The 18,484-nt window shown below is 33.1% G+C and overlaps 2 protein-coding genes and 2 long non-coding RNA genes across 4 annotated transcripts; 2 read left to right on the plus strand and 2 right to left on the minus strand.

Moving 5' to 3' along the window:
• Window positions 1-268: 268 nt before the first annotated feature.
• On the minus strand, window positions 269-6,167 carry LOC140871666 (uncharacterized). The gene is made up of 3 exons (XM_073274280.1): window positions 5,743-6,167; window positions 1,515-1,663; window positions 269-593 (listed from the first exon to the last, which is right to left on the minus strand). Exons 1-3 carry the CDS (start codon window positions 5,926-5,928, stop codon window positions 455-457), a joined length of 474 nt encoding a protein of 157 aa, XP_073130381.1. The 5' UTR covers window positions 5,929-6,167; the 3' UTR covers window positions 269-454.
• A 1,358-nt stretch (window positions 6,168-7,525) lies between these two features.
• On the plus strand, window positions 7,526-9,287 carry LOC140871230 (uncharacterized). The gene is made up of 3 exons (XR_012147657.1): window positions 7,526-7,868; window positions 8,581-8,912; window positions 9,163-9,287. It is a non-coding gene; the product is annotated as an uncharacterized lncRNA (long non-coding RNA).
• A 296-nt stretch (window positions 9,288-9,583) lies between these two features.
• Window positions 9,584-11,262, plus strand: LOC140871908 (uncharacterized). The gene is made up of 4 exons (XM_073274652.1): window positions 9,584-9,708; window positions 9,832-10,156; window positions 10,558-11,012; window positions 11,184-11,262. The coding sequence occupies exons 1-4, from the start codon at window positions 9,584-9,586 to the stop codon at window positions 11,260-11,262; spliced, it is 984 nt and encodes a 327-aa protein (XP_073130753.1).
• A 2,648-nt stretch (window positions 11,263-13,910) lies between these two features.
• Window positions 13,911-16,278, minus strand: LOC140872358 (uncharacterized). Its single transcript, XR_012147792.1, has 7 exons — window positions 16,096-16,278; window positions 15,883-16,029; window positions 15,753-15,818; window positions 14,839-14,993; window positions 14,545-14,712; window positions 14,193-14,462; window positions 13,911-14,110 (listed from the first exon to the last, which is right to left on the minus strand). It is a non-coding gene; the product is annotated as an uncharacterized lncRNA (long non-coding RNA).
• Between the last annotated feature and the right edge of the window lie 2,206 nt (window positions 16,279-18,484).

Genomic DNA, 18,484 nt, shown 5'->3' on the forward strand with positions numbered 1-18,484 from the left:
TAAGGCCTTTGAGATTATGGAATGCATATGTGCAACGTCCTATTCAAAGCCTATGAAACCTATATTGAAATGTGTTGAAGATCGTCCTCTAATTAAACTACTCACCAAGCAAAATGTGAAGAAACAAGATCAACCTAATAGCCAGCATTCATTGAGTGTAGAAAATGGATGCATTTTTTTTTTTTGGATGGGTGAGAAAATGGAAGCTTTAGTTTATCATAGTATATTATATCAAATGGAAAAATTATGGGCACACAGAATCGGAGTATAGAAAACTCAGAAACTGACTTATGATGAATATACTTGTTACAGAGATTATTATTCATCCAAAAAGATGCCCTCTTTACATTTTACGAAGTCATATGTTCCTTACAATTCATGCTGCAGAATTCCAGCACACTGCACTTGAGTCTGAGAACGGATCTACACCAGGTATTATAGTGGAGATCTTGGTTCATTGATCAGCATTGATGCCAAAGATACGAACTTTGTGCATATGTGGGAACTTGGCAACCACGAGAATAAAAACTGCCAGCGTATTGAAGAAGATCATAGGGTATTGATAGTCGGTTGTATGCGAGGCTATCAAGTACCTGCCCAAAAAAATAGGACGACGTGCGTGAATAGATATTAGTAAAGAAACTTTCTATTATTTTTATTAGCCAAGCCACAGAGCACAAATAAAATAGAAATAGAAGCTCCTCTATAATTAATCAGAAAAGGGACACGCATGTTCTATATCTCAAATTAAAAAATGAAGTTCATGTTTGTATTACTTTAAAAAATAACACACGATGCAGGTATTGCCAAAACAATAAGCAAAAAGTTTGTATTGCACAACAGCATTGATTTATTTGCTGAGAGGAGATTCATCATGCAGTATTTGTATGGTGATCTGCAAAAAAGTTGCAAAACTCAAATATAGCTTAAAGTTAATCATCTCATTTTTCATTCTCTGAATCCAGGCATCAAATTTTATCCTTCTTCTCCAAGACATTCGTTTATAGGAAGTTAAAAAATTATAAAGACATTAAGCTTTCCAAATCACATTTCTACATTTTTCCACGCCAAGTTAAGCTTTTAAGTAGATTCATTCACACGTTCCATGTATATCCCATCTTTAAGTCGAGCACCTTTACAGATAGCTGAATATAAAGTTTACATCCTCTAGATACCACATTTTAACCTATATACTGCAAACTCTGAATCTATTCAAGCTCAATCCTTCCAGATATCACATTCCTACCAACACATATCACAAACTTCGTATCATTCTACAGAACTCCAAACAACTAAGGAAAAATATGTTCACTCACAGGTTAACGTGCAGTTATTTTAATCTAAGGTAATGAAGATATGTAGCTCTCTCAATCCTTAACCTCTTATGAATCAGTAAAGAGTAATGGTAAGACTGATAAATTGATTATCAACGATAAAAATGTATGGTGACCGCATCATAAGAAATATAACTAATCAGAACAATATACAATTGATAGTATCTAGAGAGCACTTACAGTACAACAGGCACGACCGTTAAAAACTTCCTATTACGGGTGAGCTGTTTCCCATTATCAATTTGCTCCCACCAAGTCAACCTATTGTAGATACCCTGATCATCTGAAAACGGTGTTCCCTTCTTCCAATGAAAGAAGTGATAGGTGACCTGGATGTAAGCCATAGTTACAAGAAGAAAGCAATTCAAAAGCATAGTGACTGTGAAAGAAAATTTCCTGGAAAAATGCACCATTTCTATTTAATTCACATACACTAGTATAAGCAAGATCTAAAATTTCAATAATGAATAGTCTATAGGCCTGCGTAAAAATGACAAGCACCGTGACAAAATATAATCTCCATTGAGTTTTATCAGAATAACTATCATATAATTTTAAGAATGATGATAACTTGAGTACGTAGGCTAACTTCATGCTTAATTTTCCCCATGATATTTAATCCAGCATGATACTCTGAAAGCTCAGACATCTTTCAAGGTCATCCAATCTGTACCATACTACCATCAGAATCATATCATATTCATATCAAATAAGCACAATTCTATGTGAAGTATACTTTGGCCAGTCAATTTTGGATTTAAAAATCCATACTAGTTCTTTCTATGCTTTTGGCATAGATACCAGTTGGAATAAATTTCAAATATATCCAACAAATATATCCAATATCGATGTATTGTAAAACTTAGTTCCACGAAATTTTATTACATCAATCCAAACCTCCCAAATTCATATATAATAATAAACATATTATATTATATTTATGACAGAAAAAAACAAATTGAACAAAGCCAGTCTGGGGCTGAGATAAGCATGCCCAGACATCAGAAAAAAGCCTAAACAACAGTAAGCCACAGCCCGGAATCAATCGACTTAAATCGAATTTGATACGGATCCTATCCACTGGAAAATTTCATTCTTACTAATTCTAATATCATTAATGATTGAATCGAATCAAAGATTAGACCATTTCCTATTATTAACACTTTAAGCTTCAGATTGAAAGGATAAAAAATACAACCTTTCCCTAAACTCTCTCATCCCTGGCCGGATCGACTATTTATTTATCTTTTTTTTTAGTGCAATACTATTTATTTATCTTCCTAGTGAATATATGGGAAAATCGTTAGACGATTTGACGAAATAATATACACTCAACAGACAATATTGATAAATCTGCCCAATATAATTTGGGATACGGAAGCTGTAGAAAGAGATTCTGCTCCACCCATCAAGTCTATGACAGACCTCCAAATTTAAGTTTTGAGCTGCAAATGCATTTAAGTAATCAGGCGAGTGTTACCAAATTTAGCTCATTTGCCCTAAAGTATACGTTCCTAGAAAGCAATCTTCTCAGATATTTAGATAAACAAAAATTTAATTATTAATTTTATAGGATCTTTTTTTTTTTATTATTAGTAGGTATATTTTGAGATTGTTAAGCAATGTATTTTTTTTTTACGAAACAATTATTGCGAGTAAATAAACTCACAATTAACTTACAAATTGTTGTGATGCTCCGTCAAACAGTAGAGATTGTCTTACGTTTAAGATAATAATAATTTCCAGTCCCATTCACGAGAACAACTCATTGCGACAAAATAACAAACACTATTGTAGATACCATGGTCATCTGAAAAAAGTTTCCCTTCTTCCAATCAAAAAATTGATAGGTCACCTGAATGTAAGTCATAGTTACAAGAAGAAAGCAATTCAAAAGCATAGCTACTGTGAAAGAACATTTCTTCGAAAAATGCACCATTTCTATTTAATTCCCATACACTATTATAAGCATCAAAATATTTCTTCTATAATCAATCGGTATAAACATCAACAAGACAACAACTACGAATTGGATTAGTTTCTCATCAACAAATAAGCTCTTGGTCCACTAAAATCATGACTAATGGAGCCTAATGGAGAGATAGTTGGAGAAGTGACAAAACCCTGTACTTTTCATTACAAAACCAATAAACCGGAAAAAGATGGATTATTTTGTGAAAGAATTTTTGGGTCTATCAAAAATGGAATTTGTGTTTGTGGAAATTATCGAGTCATCGGAGATGAAAAAGAAGACCCGAATCTTTGTGAACGCGGAATCGAATTTGTTGATTCTCAGATACAAAGATACCAAATGGACTACATCAAACTCGCATGCCCAGTAACCCATGTGTGGTATTTAAAGCGTCTTCCTAGTTATATTGAGATCTAAAATTTCTAATGAATATTCTACGAGCCTGCGTAAAAATGACAAGCATCATGACAAAATACAATCTCCATTGAGTTTTATCAGAATAACTCATATAATTTAGGAATGATGGTAACTTGAGTACGTAGGCCATTTTCATGCTTAATGATATTCAATCCAGCGCGAAGACATCCAACACGATACTCTGATAGCTCGGACATCTTGCAAGGAAAAGAACAAGTTTATTGGACAATAGTAGCTAAACAGCTTAAAGACAAGCCAGCAGAGACATAAATCGTTAGAAGCTGGACAAGTTTGATTATTAGACTAGAGGATTCCAAAGAGGAGATGTCGAGATGAAATCCTAACGTCAAAGAGATCGAGGTGGATGTAGTAAAATTAAGAGGACAGCTAAGTTAGCACAGTCGCCCTTAAGTGCTATAACCAAATTCCAAATGGTATGGACTAGAGTGGACAAAGAATTCCACAGTTGATCGTGAATCTTAGAGATAGACAGCAGAGAAGATGTTTTGGCCAGAAAAGGCAGGTAACAGAAATTTAAAACCATGTCTATTTCATCTCTTGGAATATAATGAGGATTTGAATAGAAAGTATGGAGCACTGAATGCAAAATATGAACTACAGGAAAAGTTGAGGATGTGCCGATACAAGAATTTTTTTTTACTTTTTGGCTACATTTAAAATGCTAAGGATCAGGGTTTGGCGCCTGGATTTGATCCTTGGAAGATTCAAGGTCACCCGGTCTATAACTAAGATGAAAGTTTGAGAGTTTGAAATTCTTGTTTTTGAAAATATGAACCCAAATCCGTTTATCTGTGTATCCAAACCTTTAAAGCAGCAACACGCCTACACCAACTCAGAAACTCCTCGACCATTTCTTAATATCTGAGGAATTTATCCCTTCACTCACATATATCATCTTACAAATGATAGAATTGAAGAGCAAATGCAGTCACTTACTATGTGACTCGAAGCTCAAAATTTGTACTTTTGTGTAGGTCAATCTGAGTAAAATGGTCCAACACATACATATTTTGGGTGGCACCTAAGTTGTATGCTAGTATGCAGCCACATAGTGTAAGTGGGGGTCGGTCAGCAAAGTTCATCGTAGATCAATAAATATGATGGTTTTGTTCTACAGAAGAAAGGAGGATTGAAATGCATGCACAATGACTATTTGTATAATTTTTTGTGTTCTTTATATTTAAACTTCTTGGTTTACTTGTAATTGAATAATATCATGCAAGCTTTAAAAAAGTTCAACAGTTGGCCAGGCGCTGTGTTATCAATTGGAAATTTCACAACTTAGTAAGAGCTATTTTTGGCTTGCACAGTACTTCCATGTTCAAATATGTCAATTGCTTGACTTATTAAAAATCAACTACCTTTTAAGTCTAAAGGTGGGAGTATTCCTTTTATTCTGCCAAAGAACATTGGCTTTGCCCTTTTTTTCACGTATAACATTTAAAGATTACTTCCTTTGTTCTTCTTTCTGAGCAGGATGATGGTACCATTGAGATGAAAAACTTTATGCAAGTGGTGTTATCAGAAAGAAAGATTTGTATGAACTTAAACGGGTTTAGAGTAAACTGCTAAAATTTTCATAAACATGGATACATAAATATGTATGCAATCGTAGAATATGATAACAAAATTACTCAAAAAGACAAAGAAAAAAAGAAAAGAATGTGATAATAAAAGGAGCCAATTTCTTCGCAAAACATTCACATTCACCTAGTCTTACACTAAACCCACTTAAATCAATCCTCGAGATGCAAAACCATTAAAAAGAAATATCAAATAATCAAACCTAAATACCACGAAACACAGCCATAAATTTCATCATCTCATCGATGATTCCAAGAGAAAATACACAGACTATTATGAAAACCAAAATCAGCATCCATCTACTCCCTACCAGCACAAGCAATCGATTGCGAAAGATTTTAAACAAGCATCCGCGAACAGATACAAATTAATCCATCCAAAGATTATTAAAAAAATGGAATCAAAGAAACGTACGACGAAATGGGAGAGATGAACAATTGTCCATGCCATGCCCGAAGAACACCCGAAGACCGAGAGCACGACCAGCCATGAGAAGAATAATATGAGGATGTAGATGGTCCATACACCAGGATACATGAACCACTCCGTATTCCGATTCAGATCCGTCGGCGGCGCTGCCTGCACATACAAATTCGCCATATCGGATGATCTCAGTCACAATCTTCCACCTACAAAACTGTTTACAATGGTTATAGCTTGAATCTGAAACGAAAAATCAATTGAAAAACTATCAATCTGATGCGTTGCGTGGGTATCAGATATGGGTTGAAGGCATGTGGTTTCAGCGGAAGAATCAATTGGGGAACCCAATTTTGTCGGAGGTTAGGCTTAGGTTAGGTTTGGTGGGTGGGTCGGAGCCCAGCAGCACAAAAAATGTTGACTCGAGTCGGGCTCAGCTTAGGAATGTAATACTTGTCACCAAATTAATTTTTTAAATAATTTTGCGTTTACATTCTTACTTAATTAATTAAATAAATTATTAGTTAGTTAGGTATTAAAAAGGTATAGATAAAAGAATAATAATATGGTATTCTAATTTCTATTAGTAAATTTGAAATATATATATATATATATATATATATATTAAAGTACTAAATTTTGATTTTAATCAACACCCTTCGAGTAATTCTTATTCAACTAGCCAAAAATGCACACATTTTGTGTGTACAAAATAAATTTTTGGGAAAATAAGTTTTTTGGTCCATTAACTTGTGCATGTTTTGGTTTTGGTCAATTAACTTTTTTGATGTGCGTTTTGGTACACTAACTTTATATTTTCAGTGTTTTTGGCCCAACTGTATACATGTCAATTTTTAATTGGTCCAAAATGATGACATGAACCAATTAAAAGCTGACACACATACATTTGGACCAAAAAACACTGAAAATGCAAAGTTAGTATACCAAAACCCACATCAAAAAAGTTAATAGACCAAAATCCAAATGGGCTAAAGTTACTCAACCAAAAAACTTATTTTTCCTAATTATATGCACGTGTTTGAAGTAAAATACAAAGTGAGCGAAAGGTTTTAGTAGGAAAATAGATAAGAATGGGTAATTATAAAATAATATATTTCTGTTCTCAAAGATAATTATTATAATAAGTTCTTCTTTTATATCATAGAATAAATATATAACTAGTTATTTGCAGATATTGCATATTTATAATATTTTTGTTTTACAAATTATATTCATATTGTAAAATATAAGTTTAATTGATAACAAAATTATTGTTGTGGATGATATTAAATTACACAAAAATTATTGTTTCATCTGTCAATTTGGTGACGTGGATTTCTGACCTAATCCTACATTTGAACAAAATTATTAATTAATTGTATATCAAATATACTATTTTTTTCGTATATATGGATCGAATCAATCCATCTCATATATACATTTACCCATTGAATTGAGAGATAAACAAATGATTTAGAAATAGAATCTACGAAAAACATCTCATTCACAAAGAAAAAATATATATATTATGCAACAATTCGAGTAATATTTGTGTGTTATATTAAGGGTAAATTTGAGTAAAATCCTCATTCACAAAATAAACTTAGTGTTCAGTACCCAAGCTAATAAATCTTTAAATTTAGTACCTGACAAAGCTTTTCTCTTATGTTTTACTCCTTATTGCATATTTCTTAAAATAATTTACCATTTTATTTCCCATTTGTTATTCTCTCACCTTCATCCCCTCCTTCACGTGCGACTCGGCATAATTCTTCACCACAGAAATCCCTAAGCCCCAAATCATCCATCGGCCGACTTGGCCCATCACCGGAAAACTTGCCCAACGACCGGCGAAGTTGGGCCTATGTAGTCGCCTTTGCATCGCTTCAAATTCAGGATCGCTTCGCCCCGTCTCCTCTCCTCCCTCCACTTGTCTGCGATGCGATCGTTGATGTCACCATAGCTCGCCGCCGCCGTAGTCAATCGCCATTAATACGGGCATACGGACGCTTCTCAACGTTATTGTATCCATTCCCATTCAATTTTTCAGAGTCTCCTTCCTGTTCGATTAATTGAAATTCTCGCAGGGGCCTTCCGCAGATCCGAGAAGCTTCAACCCGGTTTGCGCTCTTTTTTAATTCTTATGTTGTTATGTGCTTGTGTGGTTATTAATTTGTAAAATAGGATTTTGGATTGAAATTTGGTGTAGAAAATAGGATCTAGTGTTGCGAGATCGGTATTTGAGCGATTAGGCTGTGGTTTTGTTTTAATTGTAATTCTTCATCGGCTCATTTCAATGTTTCAATAACTCATCTATATGCATGCTATGTTTAAGCAACATGATTAGGTTGTGGGTATTTCTAATTATAAATCTTCACTGGTTCATTGCAATCTTCATTGACTCATTGAATTTTTGTGAATACTCGTTATTATAAATAATTAGATATCGTATTATAAACAATTATTGTAATTATTATTTTTAGTACCCACGCTCTCAGGTTCTTGTTCATGGAGTTGTAAAAGCGAACATGCTCGGCTTGCTTCATAAATCGAACGAACGAACGAAAATAATTACATGATTTTTTTTACATTACACTTGATTTCTACACGTATAGATTTTTTTACGTTATGTTATCATATATGTTTAATATATTATATTAAATAAAGTATGTGAATTACTATGGTGTGCTTTGATTGAATTTTTCTTCAATTTTTGTCGGTTTGGTTGATTTATTTATCTTGTTCGTTTAGTTTTGATGCATTATTTTTGGTTAGTTGGATTTTTTGGTGTGATTTGCATTATTTTTCTTTGTGGTATTTTAAATTTTCCAGATATTCCAGATCATGGAAGCCGGATCTGGGAGCGGTAATTTTTTATTTCTTGGAAGTTGCCGCTATGCCAAAGGTCTTTATTTGATTTCAATTCCTTATGGTGCAACTCTATTGGATATATTCCAGAGTCTAGGACGAAAATGTAATGCTATTAATCATGAATTAACGGTATTGCAATACATAGCACCTCATGAGAAGATTGCAGTGACTCTGAATGAAGATGATGACGTCCGAAACATGATAAACCTTCATATTTGTTTGAAATTGAATATGATCAGTTTGAGAGCAGTTGCAAAAGATGATCAGAGTCAGGGTAACATAAATGCTGAAAGGTAATATTTTTGCATTGTTATTTTGGTCTAAGTGCAAGGTTTCAAAATTTGCAAACTTCATGATATTTTTTTGCTGGTTATTTAATTTTGTACAGAACATGAATTTTTTTTTTTCATTGTTTATTTTATATATTAGTTAATTAATGATATTTAAAACGTGTTATAGTTTTTAATGCAAGTTAAATTTTTTATAAACAAATATTGAGTTGTTTGCTCATGTATTCAATTGATTTGTATTTGAAATGGTAAGGTTTGATTTCGATGATGACGTTTCTACGGACGGAGGTCACGAGCTTGAAGTTTGCACTTTAAGCAATTCTATCGATTCTTGGGTTAATTGCATACGTGGTGATGGCCAAACATTTAAAGATGCTGCAGAATTCAGGATTTGTCTTAAAAACTATGCTATTGCCACAAGAAAGTCACTTTCTTATAGGAAAAATGAAAGTGAAAAGATCTTAGTTGTTTGCAGCGAAGAAAAATGTCAGTGGAAAATTTATGTCTCAAAACATAAATCTGATAATTCATTCGGCATAAGAAAATGCAACCTAAGCCATAGTTGTGGGGACGATAATTTGCGAACTAGAGGTCATCCTAAAGCTAATGTATCTTGGGTAGCTAACTTGGTGAAGGAGAAGTTAAGGGGAGAGCCATCATATCGTCCATGTACAATGATAAAGGACCTTCAAAGAGATTATGGTGTAGAACTTGAGTATCATAGAGTTTGGGCAGGCAAAGAAATGACAATGCATGGTATTCATGGGACTGATGAGGGATCGTATGATAAGTTGCGATGGTATTGTCAAAATGTTAAAGAAACAAATCCCGGGAGTTTTGTTGAATGTGAAATTGATCCGATGACACAAAAATTTAGACGATTGTTTATATGTTTTCACGCATGTCTTGTTGGTTTTATTAGTGGTTGTCGGTCATTAATATTTTTGGATGGAACTCACATTAAGAACAAGTACAAAGGATGTTTATTAGTCGTTGTGGCCAAGGATGCAAATGATGATATTTTTACACTGGCATATGCAGTTGTGTGTGCAGAAAATGATTCTAACTGGGAATGGTTTTGCTACCATTTAAAAAATGTCTTGGCATCCCAATACATCATGGTATTCCATAGGTATACTTTTTTCTCTGATCGACATCCTGGATTGATCAAGGCAATTCAATCCGTGTTCCCTGGTAGTTATCATTCTTATTGTCTGAGACATTTGGTCGATAACTTCGTCAAACAGGTTTGTCGTATATTGATTTAACAATATTTCAGTCATATTTTTATTATTTTCTATCAATGGGTTTTTATTTTTAAATTTTATTTTTGAAGGTGTTGCGTAGGTATCCTCTCCATAACAAAAAACATTGGTCTTCTGTCTTGAAAAAAGCAGCTTACACCCCATTAAGACATGAGTTTACTCAACATATAAAAAGTATAACTGATTCAATGCCGCTCGCCCAAGATTTTCTTGTGAGCTCATCCCCAGAAAATTGGGCCAATTCTTTGTTTTTGGGTGAGCGATGGGGTGTCATCAACAATAATATTGTTGAAAGCTGAAACAATTGGGTAAAACCTGCGCGCCATCTACCTATTGTGGCTATGGTAGATAATATACGCATTCAAATAATGACCATGATGCAGCAAAGACGAGAAAAAACATTGGAGATGACACGAGAACTAAGTCCAAGAAAGGAGAAGGATGTGTCGATTGCATATGGTAAATCTCGAACCTTAAAGGTTCTCAAGTTTTGTGGATCTCAGTTTGAGGTTGTAGATGGGGACAAAACTTTTGCAGTGGATTTAAATTCATGGCATTGTTCATGTCGAGCTTGGCAGATATATAGGCTCCCGTGCAAACATGCTTGCGCCTGTATAGAATCTAAGTCTCTATCTGTCTATCAATTCTGTGATGGATATTTTAAGGTGGGCATGTACCGCCAAGCTTACAAAGGAATCATTAATCTCATTCCAATATCTGACATGAATGAGGGATATCTCGATGACGAACTTACCATTTACGCTCCTACAACCCGTAGCCAGCCAGGACGTAGAAGGACTAAGCGAATACCTTCTCAAGTTGAACAACGTGTGAAAAAGTATGGGAGATGTCATGGACAAGGGCATAATAGACGAACATGCAAAGAACCAGAGCCATACACAAACAATAATACCATATATTTTCATTCGATTATACTAATTGTTTTGTGATGTTATTAATTTTTTAAATTCTATATCAATCTCTCATTTATTGTTTTCATTTCTTGCAGACACAAGAGTTTACTAAACCAAGAAAGTAGCAGTGAATGTTGTGGAAAAAGAGCTACAAGATCTGGTGGCATTTTGTGATTTAATTTTTGGTTTGAAATCAACAAGACTACTGTGTTGGTATAAGATATTGTTGGTTGTGTTAGACTTTAAAATCTTTAAGCGGTTGAACAAAATGGTGGATGTTGAAATATCCAAATAACACATTAAGGAGTATTTTAGCATCACCTAGAGTATTAATTAGAATTATGTGTCCAAGAGAAGATTACATATTTTTTCTAAATTATATGTCGGGTTCTCGATGTTTTATACTAAATTGGGTCCATATTGTGCCAATAATTGGATTTGTTGTGCCAGATAAAAGGTGTTTTATGCTCATATTCAACATATGCTTCTTTTTTCTTGAAATATCCAAATAACACATTAAGGAGTATTTTAGCATCACCGTAGAATATTAATTAGAATCAAGTGTCCAAGAGAAGATTAAATATTTTTTCCAAATTATATGCGGAGTTCTCGATGTTTTATACTAAATTAGGTCCATATTGTGCCAATACTTGGAGTATTTGTGCCGGATAAAATGTTTTTTATGCTCATCCTCGGCATATGTTTTTCATTTCCTTGAAATATCCAAATAACACATTAAGGATTATTTTTCCATCAACGTATACTATTAATTAGAATCAAGTGTCCAAGAGAAGATTAAATATTTTTTTCCAAATTATATGTCGTGTTTTCGATATTTTATACTAAATTGGGTCCATATTGTGCCAATAATTGGATTTTTTGTCCCAGATAAAAGGTGTTTTATGCTCATATTCAACATATGGTTCTTTTTTTTTTGAACTATCCAAATAACACATTAAGGAGTATTTTAGCATCACCATAGAGTATTAATTAGAATCAAGTGTCCAAGAGAATATTAAATATTTTTTCCAAATTATATGCGGAGTTCTCGATGTTTTATACTAAATTAGGTCCATATTGTGCCAATACTTGGAGTATTTGTGCCGGATAAAATGTTTTTTATGCTCATATTCGACATATGTTTTTTTTTTCTTGAAATATCCAAATAACACATTAAAGATTATTTTTCCATCAACATAGACTATTAATTAAAATCAAGTGTCCAAGAGAAGATTAAATATTTTTTCCAAATTATATGCCGTGTTTTCGATGTTTTATACTAAATTGCGTCCATATTGTGCCAATACTTTGAGTATTTATGCCGGATAAAATGTATTTTATGCTCATATTCGACATATGTTTTTTTTCCTTGAAATATCCAAATAACACATTAAGGAGTATTTTAGCATCACCTAGAGTATGAATTAGAATTATGTGTCCAAGAGAAGATTATATATTTTTTCCAAATTATATACCGGGTTCTCGATATTTTATACTAAATTGGGTCCATATTGTGCCAATAATTGGATTTTTTGTGCCAGATAAAAGGTATTTTATGCTCATCCTCGGCATATGTTTTTTTTTTCCTTGAAATATCCAAATAACACATTAAGGATTATTTTTCCATCAACGTATACTATTCATTAGAATCAAGTGTCCAAGAGAAGATTAAATATTTTTTCCAAATTATATGTCGTGTTTTCGATATTTTATACTAAATTGGGTCCATATTGTGCCAATAATTTGAATATTTGTGCCGGATAAAATGTATTTTATGCTCATATTCGACATATATTTTTTTTTTTTGAAATATCCAAATAACACATTAAGGAGTATTTTAGCATCACCTAGAGTATAAATTAGAATTATGTGTCCAAGAGAAGATTATATATTTTTTCCAAATTATATGCCGGGTTCTCGATATTTTATACTAAATTGGGTCCATATTGTGCCAATAATTTGAATATTTGTGCCGGATAAAATGTATTTTATGCTCATATTCGACATATGTTTTTTTTTCCCTTGAAATATCCAAATAACACATTAAGGAGTATTTTAGCATCACCTAGAGTATTAATTAGAATTATGTGTCCAAGAGAAGATTATATATTTTTTCCAAATTATATGTCGGGTTCTCGATGTTTTATACTAAATTGGGTCTATATTGTGCCAATAATTGGATATTTTGTGCCAGATAAAAGGTGTTTTATGCTCATATTCAACATATGGTTCTTTTTTTTTGAAATATCCAACTAACACATTAAGAAGTATTTTAGCATCACCGTAGAGTATTAATTAGAATCAAGTGTCCAAGAGAAGATTAAATATTTTTTCCAAATTATCTGCGAAGTTCTCGATGTTTTATACTAAATTAGGTCCATATTGTGCCAATACTTGAAGTATTTGTGCCGGATAAAATGTTTTTTATGCTCATATTCGACATATGTTTTTTTTCCTTGAAATATCCAAATAACACATTAAGGATTATTTTTCCATCAACGTAGACTATTAATTAGAATCAAGTGTCTAAGAGAAGATTAAATATTTTTTCCAAATTATATGCCATGTTTTCGATTTTTTATACTAAATTGGGTCCATATTGTGATAACATCATGACAGTTGTGATAAAAAAATCACAAGTTTACGAATACAACTTGACATTATATGTAGTGCAAACATTTTTGTTAGTCAAGCTAATATATCAAATAATTCCAGCAAAATGGTTTCATCCATATAAGGAAATCTTCATAGATTTCTAATGAAATCTTCATACATTTCTACCGAAGACCCCATTACTATCAATTAAAATGCTTGCAGCGATACGTGCTCTAACACTATTCATTGTACAATCTTTTTCGTGCGTCCACGCTACATCGTCATCACGAGAATAGCACTTCACCCACAAACATGTGTAAACACCATAATCCATATCTGCACCTTGTTGTCGACACATAACTCGATTCACATATTCCCCTATGTTATAACCGCACATAATCCTCATATACCCAACTAAGAATCTTGCCTATGAAAAAATCACAACCAAACATCATTTAATATTATAAAAATATACTTGTGATATAATGAATAATTAATATTTAACTTACGTAAGATCTTGCGGATCCAAGTGCCTTGGCGGTATCTATCGAGTTTCACAATTCAAACTCATTTTTCTCTACTTTGTAAAGAAGCAAAAACCAGTGACTTTGGCTGAAAATTGGGAAGAACAAAAACCTGCACTTGTCCATCAAATTTCTATTTAGTGCTTCTAATTTTCCCCTCGAATCGTTTGTCAAACTTGATAAAAAATTACGGTAGCCATTATCTTTCAATATCCGTCTTGTGTTTAGCCTCGATAGCGCACCCAACACCTCAAACTAAGCAATAAAAATTGGTAATTATTATCTTCTCGTATTTCATATACAAAACACACTATTAAACATTGCAAAATATACGAACCTGGACTGTCGTATCCATGCAAAAGATTTCGAAACCATTTTTCCAACCATATCCACTTATAATTTGCATATAACAATTGATGATATTATCTTCAACGAATTCCCAAACAACAAATCACACAGTTCGGATCCACAAATTCGAAATCTTTCATCTTCCCACACGATTCCACTACAAGAATAATAATATTGTTGACAACTCCAGTTAAATAAAGGAAAAGCAAGAAATCAATTATAAAAATGGTAAAAATTATACCTTAATTTTTCCCCTTAATTAGAAAAATGGTAAAAATTATACCTTAATTTTTCCCCTGTGAGATAATCAATTATGATCTTGCGATCCTTTTCTGAGACTTCTTCACAACCACAAAAATCTTCCATACCTTTGTATTTTTTAAGCTCCAACTCAATTTTTTCATCCAATTGTTTCTGTTCATCCGAACTTGTGTCGCCCTGCGAAAAAATATTTACCAAAAAAAACAAGAAAATAAAATATTAAATGACATCCATAACTTAATCTCCAAACAACAAAATTATACGCAAAAATTCAAAATGCATGATACCTCATCACTAATTATAGTCAAATCTTTGTTTTTCTTGATTGATTTTTTTTTTCCGCCTTGGGGTGGAACTTGGAGGAGTGACAAACATATTTGGTTTTCTTTTTTTCACGCGATCAGTCCTTATCATTACATTCTTCACAATTGAAGATATCACACTATCGATTGCATCTACTTGTGAGCCAGCGACATCATTAGATTTATCACTTTCATCTACACCTCTAGAAGAATTCTGGGGGAGAACCTTATTTACTTCAACATCCAACTTTGTCAAACCAACACCATCACCTTTACTAAAATCTGTTACAACATCAACATCTTCATATTTATCATATCCTCCTAAATTTTCATCAAAATATTTTGCCTCCTCATTTGACAACTTAACATTTTGGCCATCATTTCTCTCCTCGTCCAGCTCTCCATCTACCCGAACACCAATATTTTTTGTCATCATTCCATTAGTTTCACAAAACATTTGTCTAATTGTTTGATTCTCAAGGCGTCGATCCTCTGCAAGTTTTTCCAACCTCCTATATTTGCATGTTATTTCATCCTCCTTCATTTTAGATGACAACTGTAAATTTACCACCTAAAAACTTGACATCAATTCTCAATTGCATTCTAAAATACATTTCATGAATTATTTGTTTACCTTTTCATTTCCAGCCCTATCACCAAATAGCTCAAGTTCCTCACCGAATGGAATTATGTCAAACACCTTTCACAAATAAAAATAAACAGTCACCTCTGTAGGACTGAAAATGAATCTGAAAACAAAATACCTTAGTGCGATTTATTTTTTTAAGTAAAGCCTCCGCATCTTCTACTTTTAGTGGTATCTTGCTATCGCCCTACTTAAACAACCTTGGAAATGTACGTGGAGAGCAGGATAATTTTTCCAATGAAGAGACTTTTTCATATACCCAAGCCTAGATAAATAATGATTAAAATGTTATGATACAAAAAATAAAAATAATATTAAAAAAAAAACTCACCATCAACCCGACAACACAACCATCCAAGTATGTTTTTCTTCCAAATTTTCCTTTCGAATAGCCAATATGTGAATAAATTTGATCACATAAAAATCTATGTGCAGCATCTCCCCATGAATATCCAAAAAAGTTCGTCAAATCATCAATATAATAAAATACGAAGCGAGATGTCAAATAGGTACTCAGAGGAAATACTATGCAATTCAAGGCAAACAAAATATACATCCTGAAAAAATCATCTAAATCTGATTCATCATTTGATTCGGCTAATAAAAGGAGATTTTCAGAAATCGATTTTCTCGTGGCTTTGCTAAGCTTCCCTGAAAAATAACGTGACAAAAAGTTTGACTTCATTTCAAGGTCTTGGTTAACCGGTTGGCCTCCATGCGGCAAACCGAGGACGATAGAGAACTCGAAGGATGTGAAAGGAACGACAATGTCATTTCCAAATATAAAGGAGGAGGATTGGATGTGGAAACTCTTTAATACCGCATCAACTCTGGTACTGTAGATGGGAAGTTTAGGCATCTTCAACCATTTATCAAAAGGCGTACCTATAATCCTTACTCGTTGCCTCTTATTGATTTTTGGTTCAACCTTGTTCATTATTTTTCTAAAATAAGTATAAGAACATCTTGACATGACATCTCTTTTACTTTTCATTTGAGCCTCGTTTTCATCAACAATTTTTTTTCCCCATTTCTACATAACAGGAAAATAATAATTTCATTATAATCAATTTTAATACAACATAAACCTCTGAATTTAGTACAAACAACACATAGCATCAAGTTTAATGATATAAAATATCACAAAGAAAAACAATGCAAATCACACCAAAAAATCCAACAAACCAAAAATTATGCATCAAAACTAAACGAATAAGATAAATAAATCAACCAAACTGACAAAAATTGAAGAAAAATTCATTCAAAGCACACCATAGTAATTCACATATTTTATTTAATATAATACATCAAACATATATGATAGCATAACGTAAAAAAATCTATACATGTAGAAATCAAGTGTAATGGAAAAAAATCATGTAATTATTTTCGTTCGTTCGATTCATGTAGCAAGCCGAACATGTTTGCTTTTACAACTCCATGAACAAGAACCTGAGAGCGTGGGTACTAAAAAAAATATTTACAATAATTGTTTATAATATCTAATTATTTATATTAACGAGTATTCACAAAACTTCAATGAGTCAATGAAGATTGCAATAAACCAATTAATATTTATAATTAAAAATACCCACAGCCTAATCATGTTGCTTAAACATAGAATCCATATAGATATAAGGTGCGCAAATGAGTTATTGAAACATTCAAATGAGCCGACGAAGAATTACAATTAAAAAAAACCACAGCGTAGGTGCTCAAATACCAATCTCGTAACCCTAGATCCCATTTTCTACACCAAATTTCAATCCAAAATCCTATTTTACAAATTAATAAGCACACAAGCCCATAACAACATAAGAATTACAAAAGAGCGCAAACCGGGTTCAAGCTTCTCGGATCTGCGGAAGGCCCCTGCGAGAATTACAATTTCGAACAGGAAGGAGATTCTGAAAAATTGAATGGGAATGGAGACAATAACGTGGAGAAGCTTGCGTATTCCCGTATTAATGGCGAGTAACTACGGCGTCGGCGAGCTATGGTGGCATCAACGATCGCATCGCAGACAAGTGGAGGGAGGAGAGGAGACGGGGTGAAGCAATCCTGAGTTTGAAGCGATGCAAAGGCGACTACATAGACCCGACTTCGCCGGTCGTTGGGCAAGTTTTCCGGTGATGAGCCAAGTCGGCCGGTGGATGATTTGGGGCTTAGGGATTTCTGGGGTGAAGAATTCTGCCGAGTCGCGCGTGAAGGAGGGGATGAAGGTGAGAGAATAACAAATGGGAAATAAAATGGTAAATTATTTTAAGAAATGTGCAAGCAATAGGGAGTAAAAAATAAGAGAAAAGCTTTGTCAGGTACTAAATTTAAAGATTTATTAGCTTGGGTACTGAACACTAAGGCCCCGTTTGGATTTGGTAGACATTTTTTTTAAAAAGCACTTTTTTAAGCTATAATTTTTGGCTTTTGAAAAAGCTCTAATTTTGACTTAAAAAAGTGTTTATTTAAGCACTTTTTTGGTCAACCAAACACTTTATTAAATGAAAAGCACTTAAAAAAGTGCTTTTTTGGCCTAGCTTTTGAAACCAAATAGACCTTAAGTTTATTTTGTGAATGGGGATTTTACTCAAATTTACCGTTATATTAACCATTGGTTTTTGTCACGTAGCTAATTTACCACGTTTAGAAAATCATCACAGTAATGAAAATTCAACACGTGGCAAATCGCCAATGTAATAGGAAATATTATAACAATTGTTGCA

Source organism: Henckelia pumila, unplaced genomic scaffold, assembly GCF_033568475.1.
Source record: "Henckelia pumila isolate YLH828 unplaced genomic scaffold, ASM3356847v2 CTG_461:::fragment_3, whole genome shotgun sequence".
Classification (NCBI taxonomy): Eukaryota; Viridiplantae; Streptophyta; class Magnoliopsida; order Lamiales; family Gesneriaceae; genus Henckelia; species Henckelia pumila.